Below are 13,331 nucleotides of genomic sequence, written 5' to 3' on the forward strand. Positions count from 1 at the left end.
GAATGAACAATGTCTGAGGAAAAGGAGAGGATAGAGAGAAAAGAACATCTGCAAATAACGTAAAGTTATAGTTACCACGAATGGTGTGAAGACCAACCCCCTGGCCAAAGGGCAGGTAAGGTCCCCCACAAAAGGTCAGGAGAAAAAGACTTCAGGACAGGATAGTTGACCTTTCGAAATACCGACGGTTGCGCCGCACCCCTCTCTGACACTCTCTTCCCCCTCAAGTTTCTATCCTAATTTAATTGGGTTAGATAAGAAGATCGTGAAAGAAAGTACTGCATTTGGCTCTTCATGAGCATCCCACAGCATCTCTCCCAGAATCAGCATCTCCTGCTCCAGGCTCTCCCTCTCAGCAGCCTCAGTTTTAGTTAGTTAGTTAGAACAATCTTAATTATACCTTTCGTTCATCATGTTCCACCCACTAAAGTTTCAATATCGTAAAAATACGAAATCTAATTGGTCAGGCAAGGGGGGGGGGAAGATCATCACACCATGCTTACATGTCATCTAAATCAGTTCGACCATTGTTCACAAACCCATCCCCTTAATTTTTATTCATAATTTTATTTCACACACGCCCCATTTTATTTGCAACATTTTTTAACAGTCTGAATACGAGTCCACATCGTTATACCCTGGGAACGGATGGTGAAAAGTTTAACATTTTGCGACCTTGGCTCCCGTTCAACATCAGTGTCTTCACTCCGAGTTAACTTTCAGTGGACATGCGCAGTCTTCCTTTTACTCAGCTTACTTCAGTTAAACATGAGAGACACAAATGTGCACTAGTGATAAAGTCAGAAAGACAAATATTAATTTTACGAACAAATGGTTTCACTGTATACCACCCATCTCTGCTCTATTCCCCTTTACTTCTTAATACTTTTCCCGCATTAGCATTAGTAAAATAGCTTGTTTCACTTCAGGTAAGCAGATGCCATGCACACAAGTCTTCAAGACTCCATTTTAGTGTTCATTCGCAAGAATTTCTCTCCAAGCGATAGCTTGTCATACTGTGTAGATGCAGTTGACGCAAGCGCAGTAAAGATTTCACGTTAAAAGCGGTTTCAGTCCTTCGTTCATGTTATTCACGTTAGTAAACACATAAGCAAGCTTCACTAACCCGCGTATTCATGTGGTGCGCATTCGTTTTACGCAAAACAATTTTAATAACTTGTTAGGAAGTAAAAGGAGCGGATTGCTTCTGAGCAAGTGTCTTTTCTACGAGTCCTTGCTCCATCACCTGCAAACGAGTCATGATTTCTGGAAGAAGGTTAGTAACAAACCTGTCAACAAACAATCGAACTCCTCCCTCAGTGGACATATCCTGCCCACTATAATCTAAAAACTTATCTTTAAACCGAGTAAAAAAATCATACACACTCATCCTTCTTCTGTCAACAAGCTGTCACTCTGTCCCAGCTTACCTTCTTACGTGGAATCAATGTAGTGGACATATGCTGCAGAACGTGCTGCTGCAGAAAAGGCTCAAAGTCACGCATAGCTTGCCAAATGTCCACAGTGTAATAAACTGGATTACTAGACCACTTCATAGCCTGTCTTGCTAATACATCCTTCTTATCCCCACCTACTCCAGAGCGCACCAACGAACCCACTCGCTCCCTAAATTTTGCCTTGTACTGGCGTTACAGCATCCAAAAGTATTGGAGGATGAATGACCATAGAAGGAGAAGCAACAGAATCAATAGGTGTAACTGTAGTCAATGTTTGCACCGGAGAAGAAAGAACATGGAGGATGAATGACCATAGAAGGAGAAGCAACAGAATCAATAGGTGTAACTGTAGTCAATGTTTGCACCGGAGAAGAAAGAACAGAGGACACAGGAGTTGAAACAGTAAATGTACTAGAGGTCACAGTCATCAAAGATGGTGAGGACAAAGAAGGAGAGGGGGCACCATAGCTGTCAATACAGAACAACCAAAACTTATGAAACAGGCTGCTGTGACTGTAAAGGAAAAGTAGGATATATCCTCTGTGGGGCAAAAGGAGGCGGAGGTTTAGTATCTAACACCTCTACAAAAGTATCATTTTCCTTTTTGACCAAATAAGACTTGTCAACATGCAGCAAAAATCTCCTATCTTCACATTCAATTCCTGACTCCTGTTTTTCTCTATCATATGCTACAGCTTTTTCCATCAATGTTTGCATTTTGCCTTTATGTGTGTCCCTCTCCATCTTTAACCGCCTCTGTCTGGCCTGTAAAAACCCAATCTTTTGTTCATTAAAGGTTCCCGTCAAAGGCCACTGCAACTCGACATTGTCCCTCGTATATTTGTGCCATAATGTACTAAACATAATAGGGCCAAGACCATGTTTCACATACATATCAAAATTAGGGCTGGCTTTAGGAGGAGCAGGCTGAGCTTCTTCCAACCGAGCATCTGCAGAACAACACAAATTCCAACGTTTGCTTAGGCCAGGCATTATAAAACAGAAACAAAGTCATTAGTTTTACCTGGCAAAGTATTTGCAAATACTTTTTATCAAGACAGTGCTTGGACCATACCGAACTCAAACCTAAACGGTACCATATCCACAAAGAACCAAAACGAACTCACCTGATATCAGTGGTACAAACAAACCGGCTCTCCACTGCTGACTCTTCAGACCAAACGGTCAGACCCAAGGGTTTCTTCGTTCAGGACTCTTGTCGGGATGACCACTGGGTGAGGCACCGTCCGGCAGGACAGAAGGAGAAGCTGCGAGTAACAGATACTCTTCGTGCAGGGATCCCTGAGCCGTCAGTATGACCCAATGATGTCCTCGGCCCCCCCCCCCTGTCTGTGGAAAGTGATGAATCAATCACCCGAAGGAGTCCCTGTTTGTGCTCCAACTGAAGGATGTAACCCATTTAGGGACATCCAGGTCACTAAAGACCACCTCTCAGCCTTCTCTACTGTCTGACCGATTCCTCATTTAGTACAGAATACAAACCAATAACTGTTTAATATAATGCACTCGGAGTGGATCCCCATCTGCCTAGTCACTAGGAGTGCTACAGAGAGAACTGAAATGGACAAGCATAAAGATACATTATGTACGTTTCATAACAGGGTGAAAACATGCCCACAGTGGAATTTTCAAAGCAGGTGCAGTTGAACAGCGGAATACAGAACAAATGGTTCCGCACTCATATCTTACACAAAGTAACATAGTCCAAGGTCATCCATCCGGAGCCCGTCACCAGACATGTAGGAGAGGGCCTCTATCTAGTGAGAAAGGTATGTGCTGACATGAACAGTGTGCTCATTACTAAAGCAAAACCTAAGGGAAGAAACGAAACTCAGAGAAAAGCGTTTCTCGGAATTGGACGAGATCAGTTTCGACCAGCCTAAAATGGCGCCCAAATAGAAAATGGCGCAGCTAATGCCAAACTACAGAAAGCACTGCGTAAGCCTACACAATTTCTTTTCTAACACTCCCCAAAGCAATCAGGAAGGGCCAGGGCAAATCTAGTTGGAAATGGTCAGCTGGGCTCTTGAAAAGTAAAAGTAGCCTTCTTGAAGTTGTTGTGGTCCTGTAGCTTAACAGGATGTTAGCCAACTGATCATTCAAACTGATTTCTTAGTGCAAAGTACAAGTGGGAACAGGTCCTGCCTTGAGGTTTCTCTCTACAAGTTCAACTGCATGTGCAGACCTTCTGTCTTCCACATTGTCACATTTATGTCTAGCACCAGTTTGTGGGTGCAGGAATCTTGTTGACCAATGGGGAAAAAGTTCGAAGAGGGAACCCTACCCACCTTGACATCACTTGCATATCTTGTATAATGTGCAGTTCCTGATCATGCAAACTATTCTCTTCTGTGAATGGGTCAGCATATGTATTGATGCCAGATACGTATTAGGGTGAGATGTGAAATGGGCTGTTGCTGCAATGCAAACAAGGATAAGTGTCAATTTTCTCATAGTTTCAGTTTTCATATTTGCACTAGAACGCATTGCACTTTTTGATTCTTTTGCACATTGTACATATTACACATGGTATTTGGACAAAATATTGGATCAGAAATATCGAGTTGCTGAAATATCAGAAAAAGAATATTGAGATATAAAAATATCAAAAATATTATGATGCAGAAATATTGTTTTCAATATCATTCTCAGTAACATCATTGTTAATATAGTTTTCAAAAATATAGTAGTAAAAAATATAGTTTTTTGTTATCTTTGTGTGTCAGCTAATGTGTGGACTTTGTGTTATTATTGTTTGTAAAATTGTTAATATTTGTAAATATTGTTTGTAATTTTAAGTGAGTTATACGTTTTTAAATTAATAGCTAATATTAATTTATATTGTCATGGGGGTTGCTAGGTTTGTAGGGTGGGAAGTTAATTATAAATTATTATTAATTAGTTACTTATTTTTACGTATTTAATTGCTTAATAAATATGTAAATAGTGTAATGATTATATTTTGAAAGTTACATATTAGGCCGGGCTGCTGTGTTTGTACGGGTAATGGATGGGAAGTTAATTAATAATTAACAATTTATGTAATATTAGTCATGCAACTTGTGTAGTACTTGTGTTTTTTAAGTTCTATATTAGATGGGAGCTGCTGGGTTTGTAGAGGTATAAGGTGCAAAATTAATTTATTTATTAATTCATATTTAAATTATTAATTAATATTTAATTGATAATTATGTTCATTGTGTTACATTTATTTATTTTAATTATATGTTAAGTGTGGACTGTGAGGGTATAGTGTGGTAAGTTAATTAATTGATACATTACTTGTTGTAATTGATAATTATTAATTATATTATTAATCAATTTACTACTTAAGGAAAAGGAGCGTCTTCTCATTATCAACAATTATATCAGTCCACAGTTGACATGTATCCAAAGAACAATCGGCAGGCCAGATTTTAGTTGCAATGAATTATTCAGTTTAATTCCTGAAATATCAAAAACAGCATCATCTGTTCAGTATCACATGGTCTTGACAGCCTACGTGTTTCGTCCTATGCTGGACGTCATCAGGGCTGCAAGAAAAGTACATATAAACTTATCAGTACCTTTGAATACAAATAGTGCAAACATCAATACATTGCTCAGTATCAACCCAATTACAAACAATTTATATGATTTGTTCAATGATATCCTGCCTATTTCCATTTTATATTCCTTGTCCCAGGACCCTAACATCGAAACATCTTTTGAAAAGAACATATTGTTTATCCACAAAAAAATCTGTCATTTTTATAATGAAATTACTGAATTCATATTTAAAGATAATTTCCAGATCAAACATCAACAGGTCTTCTAAAAAGAACATACTGTTTATCCATACAAAAATCTCAGTCATAATTATATTGAAAATACCCAAATTCATGTTTGAGGATAATTTGCAAATCCACTAATCCTAACCCAATCCTGGACCCTCTTGTCCAATTTTAATTTATTGATACTCTGTTACCTAATCACTTAAAAAAGTGAAATTAAAAGGGACATACCTAAAATTATAATGCAATTAATCCTTTGTCTGAAAGTTAATCTTCCTAGGTTGTTCCTTATTCATTAGCTTCGATATCTAAATGTAAAAATATTATTGTGAGTTCTCTGCGTGGCAATTATGATCAACCTAATTGTTATCCCTCTGGATATCAAGACCTACCTAGTCAGTGGCAAAATCCGTTTCATGTTATATCCCGTATTTATTCAATTGGTCATTAGTCTCCCCTCGATCCTTTTCCAATGTATAAATGCTATATTCAAATAAAGCGCATTTTAATCTTGCTGAAAGTTAATTCTAAAACAAAAAGTAGGTTTTATTTGGAAAAATCTATTAGTCCGTCAATTTTATATCCTATGCACCTTAAAGTCTGAGTGTACTGTGTTACTGAGGATCAATAAAACAATATAAAGGCATGTACCGTAAGTTTGTACTCTTCATTATTCCTCAGTAACTTGGCTGTTATATCGCACAATTATTTGCTGCATCCAAAAAAGAAAGAACAACTCTCATAATCCAAACTCGAAATCCCATTTCACAAATGATCTAAAAGAAATATTGTGACATTTTAACCTTCTACTCGCTAAGCCACAAACAAAACATCACTGAAGCCCTTAATCGTTTCTCGAAGTAACACTCCAATTCCTCTCCCCAAAGGGAAGAGACTTGTGTTACGAATCCCAAACAACACAATCCTAAAGCCTTAATCTGATTACTAACAACTGCCACGATGAGCCTGTGTCCACGTACAGCCAGTCCGATAAATCCCGCTGTCGTTAAACTTCTTGTGCTCTACTCCCTTTAAATGTTTTTTGCACCAATTAGGTTGTCAAATTCTTTCAGCACCAATCACAAATCCTTATTCGATTTACATTTTGAATACCTGTTTTCCATGCAGTCCGACTCTATTTGGACCAATCAAATTCCTAGTTCGTCCTACCTTTCTAATCTACATCCCATTGCTGGCTCATCCGCCTTCGTACTTGGAAACCAAGCTAATATCTGGTAGCTGTGAGCCAATCAAAGCTCATCATCGCTATTCCCCTACTCTGCATTCTGTCGACATGTGCTCTATCTGGTCTGATTACACATTCCGCCTATCAGACACATTGTGAGTCCTCTTTCCGTTACCTTGTACGTGGATACGTTATGATTCTAATTGGCATGTTTGCCAATAGGTGACAAAATTCTACATTTATTTATTTAAGGAGTTTTATATAGCGCTAGCCGGACCCGAGGTTATCGGAGCGCTTTACAACAGTTTTTTGCAAGAGTTATATAGTAGAGCAGTCTTATGCAAAAAGGTTCGGAAGGTCAAGTGTGCTGTGCATTATTGAGATAGTACGCGAGTCCTGAGGTAACCTCATTGTATGCACAATTGTCTTGGAATGAGCTGAGGTGTGTCTATGTGATACAAAGTCGGAGAGCAACGGAGTCGGGGTTAGCGTTAAGGCGGTGGCTATCCATTCGGGAGGGAGCAGTTGAGGAAGATGGCTTTTAGGTGTTTTTTTTAATTTTGAGAAGGACGAGATAGTTCTGATTGCTGCAGGGATGGAGTTCCAGATTTTGGGTGCGATTCCGGCGAAGGACCTAGCAGCAGTTTTTTGATTGCGTGTTTTCATAGGGATGAGAAGAAGGGTGTTGGAGTGCCTGGGGTTTCTTGTCTGACCGGCCCTCTTGAGTTTGGCGGCCAGATAGTCCGGTTTTCCTGTGTGTAGGGCTTTGTGCGTGAGGCAGGCAGTTCTGAAATTGGCACTTTGTTCAACTGGTAGCCATTTTAGTTCTCTTAGTGCTGGTGCAATGTGATCGTATTTCCTGATTCCAGTGACCATTCTGGCTGCTGTGTTGAGGGTTGTTTTGAGGGGCGCTAGGTGGGATTTTGTGGTGCCGGTGCCAGTTAGGGTTGCATTCCCATAGTCAAGTCTGAAGAGCACCAGTGATTGGGTGGCTTGTTTGAAATCCTTGGTAGGGATGAATGGTTTAGTTTTGTTGAGAAGCTTAAGGTTGAGGAAGGAGCTTTTTGTGCAGTTTTTGATGTGATTGGCCATACCAAGTTTTGGGTCTAGGATGATTCCTAGTGATTTTACGAAGTTAGCCAGAGTGAGATAACAGTTGAGAGCATCCATAGCTTTAAGCCATTCTGCAATTTAAGGGTTCTCTTCTTTGTTGGAGATGAGGAGGATCTCCGTTTTGTCTTGATTGAGTTTTAGGTGATTTTGAGACAACCAATGTTGGATTTCTTTTAGAGTGTCATTTAGTCTGAGGATGTCATCTTGGGAGGAGGTTTCTAGATAGATCTGGGTGTCATCAGCATATAGGTGGAAGGGGATGTTGGCATTTTTAGGTATGGTGGTGAGGGGTTCCATGTATATGTTGAATAGTTGTGGTGAGAGCACTGAACCTTGGGGAACACCCCTACTGATGGGGTGTAGGTCGAAGGTAAATTTTTTGATTTTTATCCTTTGCGAGCGGTTATGTAAGAAGGAGGAGAACCAGCGTAGGACCACCTCATCGGCACCTATCTTTTCTTGTAGGGCCTTGATGAGTAGTTGGTGATCAACCGTGTCAAAGGCTGCTGATAGGTTGAGGAGAATGAGTAGGCAGCATTGATCGGTATCGAGCGATTTGTGGATATCATCTGTGATGCTGAGGATCGCAGTCTCAGTGCTATAGCCTTTTCTGAACCCCGATTGGTGGGGATCAAGAAGGTTGATTTTGTCCATGTGCTAAGTCAGTTGGGAGAGGACGCATTTTTTGAGGATTTTGACTAGGAGGGGGAGATTGTAGAAGGGTCTTAAGTTATTCAGGTCCATGCAGTCAAGGCCTGTTTTTTTTTTAGTAGTGGCATTACTTGGCCGACTGAGGTATTCAGGTATGATGCCGGTTCTCAGGGAGCTGTTAATGTTCCTGCACCAGAACGGGGCTATGGAGAGTTTTCGTTTTTTGGTCAATTGGGTGGGTATAGGTTATACATTATCAAAACCGTGGTTACGCTATGATTATAATTAGCGTATTTACCAATGTCTATCAGAGATCTCATGTCGCGCTGTATCCACACACTGCATTTAACCAGCTACCGATACCATGACTTCAATGTCAACTTTCACGCTCAGTAGGCATGCTCGTCGACATATTAGTCGCTCCAAATATTACAGTCCTGACTAATTCTCGCTCCAGTACTTATATTCGGTATACGCACTCATATTCGCATTGTCATTGATGACTGGACTGATTCCCTGTTTATAGTCTTCATCTCCACTTAAATAATTTAATTTGTGTAATTAACCTATTTCCTGTAATTTTCTATCCCATGACATTAGTTTTTCAGTCATTGCATAGCAATAGTTGTTCCATTTTAATTAACCTCACCTCATTTATCAGTTGTTTTAATCTTAATTATTAACTGAGAGTTGAAGAAAAATAATATAAAATGTAGGCAATTATCATAAATAATCAGCTGAGTGGGTTAGTTTAAGTAATAATGCTGCTCATTGTCACTATTTAGGCCTAGGGCTACTGCCCTACACCTACTGATCCATCTAGCTGCTTGCTGTCGCAAGTATAGTTCCCAGTCCCCACCTCTTGCTCCCTGTTCTACTCTTTGTAAACCATGAAACTTAAATTTTGTTTTATCTTCATGATTGTCGTTTATGTGCTGAATAGGTGGAGATTTGACATTGTTTAGAATTGCTCTCCTATGTTCCTGAATCCTCACCTTCAAAGCTCGCTTAGTGCTTCCTATATAAATCTTCTGACATTCACATATGATAATATGAATTACTCCACAACTATTACAGTTCACGATATTTTGTAGGACTGTTGTAGCATTTGTGATTGAATTCCTGAATTCGATTCACACTTAAGTTACATGCTCCGCATGTAAAGAACCCTTTAGGTGGGGCCGGAAGCCAATTCCCCCTCTGGGAACTTAATGGTTCCAAATAGTTCCACGTAATTAATGCCCCTAGAGTGGGACATTTCCTGTGTAAAATCTTGGGCTTGTCGGCCACAATGTGTAGTAATCCTGGCACTCCTTTTAGTAGATCCCAATTTTTTTCTAAGATCTTATAGATCTGTTTTTGATTAACACTATAAGTTGAGATGAAGGCTACTCTTTCCTTTTCTGTTGTTTTCTCTTTCTGTACCAGAGTTGTCTCTCTCTTAACCAAAAGGATTCTGGTTTTAGCTCAATTTTAACCAATCTTAGATTATCAAGCAGAGGATACTCAACTTTGTAACTGGTTCAGTTCTGTTTCGAATTCCTTATCTAAACTACAGTTACACCTAATGCGTATCATTTCTCCGTAGGCAATCCCTTGTATGACTGCAGGGGGGTGGGCACTGTCTGCTCGTTAAAATAGAGTTTGTGGCTGTTTTTTTTTTTAAATAACTTTCTTTGTACTCTATTCTCTACTATAAACAGCTCCACATCTAAAAAATTCAATTTTGTTTTGTTGGTGGCACATGGTGAAGGTGACATTAAAATCATTGGTATTCAAAATATTCTGTTCGATCAATCTCTAATCCTCTCCATATAACCAAAATATCATTGATAAATTGTCCCCAAAATAAAATTAAATCCATCCATTTTGATGCTCTCCTACTCCAGGCGTGCTCCCTCTCAAACCACCCCATAAAGAGGTTGGCATAAGAGGGAGCAAACCTGGAGCCCATTGCAGTGCCTCTTATCTGGTGATACCATTCACCTTCAAAATCAGCATGCTCATGTCTGCTAACATATTAGAGTGGTCCCATAGACTCGCACTTCTTTTTCCCACAAAGTGATGTAACGCCTCTGCGCCTTTATCGTTTTCTATGCAGGTATATAAACCTACAACATCTAGAGTAACAAAACTCATCTCTTCCTCCCAGACCATGTCCTGTAGTTGATTTAGCACATCCATAGTGTCTCTGATATAAGAGGGAAAATTTGTGACTAGAGATTTTAAAAACAAATCTACAAATTCAGAAAGGTGTCCTGTCAGACTCCCAATGCTGGAGACTGGAGACTATAGGTCTTCCTGGTGGCTTCTGTAAAGATTTATTTATATATTGCCCAAGATACATAAAAGGAAAAGTGGGATTGAGCACATTTAGATATTTATATTCCTGCTCATCCAAGAGAATAGTCTTTCTGGTATTTTTCTGCCTGCCTCTTTAGTTGAATTATAATTTAGTTTCCTGCAACAACTCGTGTCCCCCAATTGCCTCTTTATCTCATTGCAATAATCCACCCTGCCCATGACCACAATATTGCCGCCTTTATCGGCTTCACGTATTACTATTGTTGCATCATTTTTTAGGGTGATGATTGCTTGACGTTCTTCTCTGGATAAGTTATCATAATAGCCATCATTTTTCTTGCCACTTTTAATTAAATCCTCTAATTTATATAAATCATCCATGGTCTTTTTCACAAATAAATCAATCGCTGCAAACTGGGGACCATGGGGAATAAACTTGGATGCTGGTCTCAAACCACTAGTACAGTCATAGTCTGTTGGGGTATCTACATCTTCTATTCCATATTTTTCACCTTCTGTCAAAGAAACCAAAGTATGTGTTTGAGATATCATCAGTGATTTCACTGACCATGTCATGAGTGTAATATGTGACGTCATCAGCAGTGCTTTGTGGGGGCACGAGTTGTAGTTAGCTGAACTAACTATAAAGGCGGAATTTCTATGGTTTTGTACGAGTGAAATGTCCAACTAACTATAACGTCCCTGAAACCTATAGTTTTTCTAGTGAATTTCTAGGGTTTTTTAAATGCTATTTTCTAACTATAACGTGCCTGAAACCTATGTTTTTTTTTGAGAAATTAGCATTTAAAAACCACTGAAATTCACAGAAAAAACCATAGGTTTCAGGCACGTTATAGTTAGGGATGTTATAGTTAGAAAATAGCATTTAAAAAACCATTGAAATTCAATTAACTCCCCTTGAATCCAGAAGGTCCCTGGTGGCCAAATAGCCCACTAGGTACCTCCGGTAAGCGCCACAGAGCTGCGTTGCAGACAGGTGTAAAAAGGGGCGTGGCCTCGGACCACCTCTCTGCAACGCAGCTCCCTGGTGCATAATGAAGGTACCTGGTGGACTAGTTGGCCCCCAGGGACCCCCATTATTGAAGGGGAATTAATTCCCCAACTTACAAGATGCCAGGGGGCGAGTTTGCGGAGTGCTGCAGGGAGGGGGCGGGGACTCCGGCGACTTGCCAGTTCCTTTTAAACACAAAATATTAATTGACTTTTATGGGAGGGGGGCTGTGTGTCCCCCCCTTACCTGGGCCACTTTTGGCCCCGGGGACCCCATCCCCCAGGGCCTGGCAGACTTAAAAAAAAAATAATAATAATTCGGGAGGGGGACCGCGCGGCCCCCCTCCTCAGGCCATTTTTGGCACCAGGGACCCCATCCCCCGGGGTCTGGCCAGCCTTTTCGTGTTTTTTTCTCTATTTAATTAATGGGGACGCGAGGCCCCCCTCCCAGGCCACTTCTGGCCCCAGGGACCCCATCCTCCGGGGCCTGGCTACTACGTTGGGGGCCGCGGGGGGAGCCCCAATGCTCCCACAGTCCCATCTGCTTCCCACCTCCTGCGGGAGCCGGCATTGCTTTTCCACACGGGGAGCTGCTAACATGCAGCTCCCCTTGTGGAATAGCAATCTACTTTGGATTTTTGAAGCGAGAGCAGGTTTCCTGCTCTCGCTTCCAAAATCCAAAGCAGAGTTTGCTCTTGCCCTGCCATAGCAAACAGCAGTGGTCTGGGGGTGGGTACCCCAGGACACTGCAGGAGCCGGTCCTGGGGGCTTTTTTATTAAATAAAGCATGGGGGTCCCGCCACCCCATGCTGCCCTGAGGACCGCCACCTCCCCGGGGCTTCTTTAATTAAGGGTGGGGGCCTCGCAGACCCCCATGCCCCAGGGACCACCACCTCCCAGGGCTGTAATTAATAATTATTGTGAGAGGGCTCGAGCCCCCCCACACTGCCCCGGAACCACCACCTCCCCAAGGAACTCGGATTTCAAATGCGGGGGTCCGTTACGGACCCCGGGGACCACCACCTCCCCGGGGTTTTAAACGTTGGGAGGGGGGCCTTCTTGACTCTTCTCATTCTGTTATTTTAAATTTGTGCATATAATTTCAATATTTAATGCTGTCAATATTTAGTCTTGCGCCAAGGATGACACAAAAATGCCCCCTACAAAGAATCACAACAAGTACAACACCATGCCAACCACGCACTTCACCATGGTGCAGCTTGCTAACAGTTTAAAAATGCCTTTCACCGCCACACGAAGGGGTTTGAAGCACTATATAAATGCCATACAGTTCAGGGGTTACACAACAGGTTTGTATGTTTTGCCTTCTAGTGCCGGTGAAGCATGGGGCTGATATGTTACAAAGATGAAATGATATGTGCATGAGTATGTGTATAGCACACATGTACCATTTGAATGGCTTTGTAGCACTTTTGGAGTCTACATGCCTGTGCTATTCTCTTTAACTTGAATCTAGGTGGTCTGAACAGACTGTCCTTCACTAACCAGGCTAAATGACTTCAAAGTGTGTTATAGTGTTGGTCCTTATTATTGGTGTAAGCTGCAACTAAGATGTACTTGATTCTTTCAATGATCTCTGCAGCGCATTATGTATATGGACTGCTATACTTTTGAGTTAAATGCTGGTAGTCAACGTAATAAATCCCAGGTCGGACAATTACAAGCATGCACTCCCATAAACACAGTTGTCAATTGTATAGGTTATAAGCAGGGCCACTGGAATTAAGCGAAAATCACAACGGCTGCACAATAGCATAATTATAGATTTGCCGCATTTGTCTCATGATCCACCAT

At 41.0% G+C, this 13,331-nt stretch overlaps 1 protein-coding gene across 7 annotated transcripts in view; it reads right to left on the bottom strand.

Moving 5' to 3' along the window:
* The window catches only part of LOC146785286 (E3 ubiquitin-protein ligase TRIM39-like), a 581,054-nt gene that overhangs the window by 69,324 nt on the left and 498,399 nt on the right, over positions 1–13,331 (bottom strand). For 5 of the 7 annotated variants that reach the window (XM_085634255.1, XM_085634250.1, XM_085634247.1 and 2 more), the window contains one exon: positions 4,893–5,011. The exons of the other annotated variants lie outside the window; for them this stretch is intronic. In XM_085634255.1, the coding sequence (XP_085490381.1) occupies positions 4,977–5,011 (35 nt within the window). In that variant the 3' untranslated portion in view covers positions 4,893–4,976. Of the gene's footprint in view, positions 1–4,892; positions 5,012–13,331 lie in introns of those variants that run through there. 7 annotated transcript variants of the gene reach the window in all.

Source organism: Triturus cristatus, chromosome 11 (genome assembly GCF_964204655.1).
Source record: "Triturus cristatus chromosome 11, aTriCri1.1, whole genome shotgun sequence".
In the NCBI taxonomy this organism is placed as follows: Eukaryota; Metazoa; Chordata; class Amphibia; order Caudata; family Salamandridae; genus Triturus; species Triturus cristatus.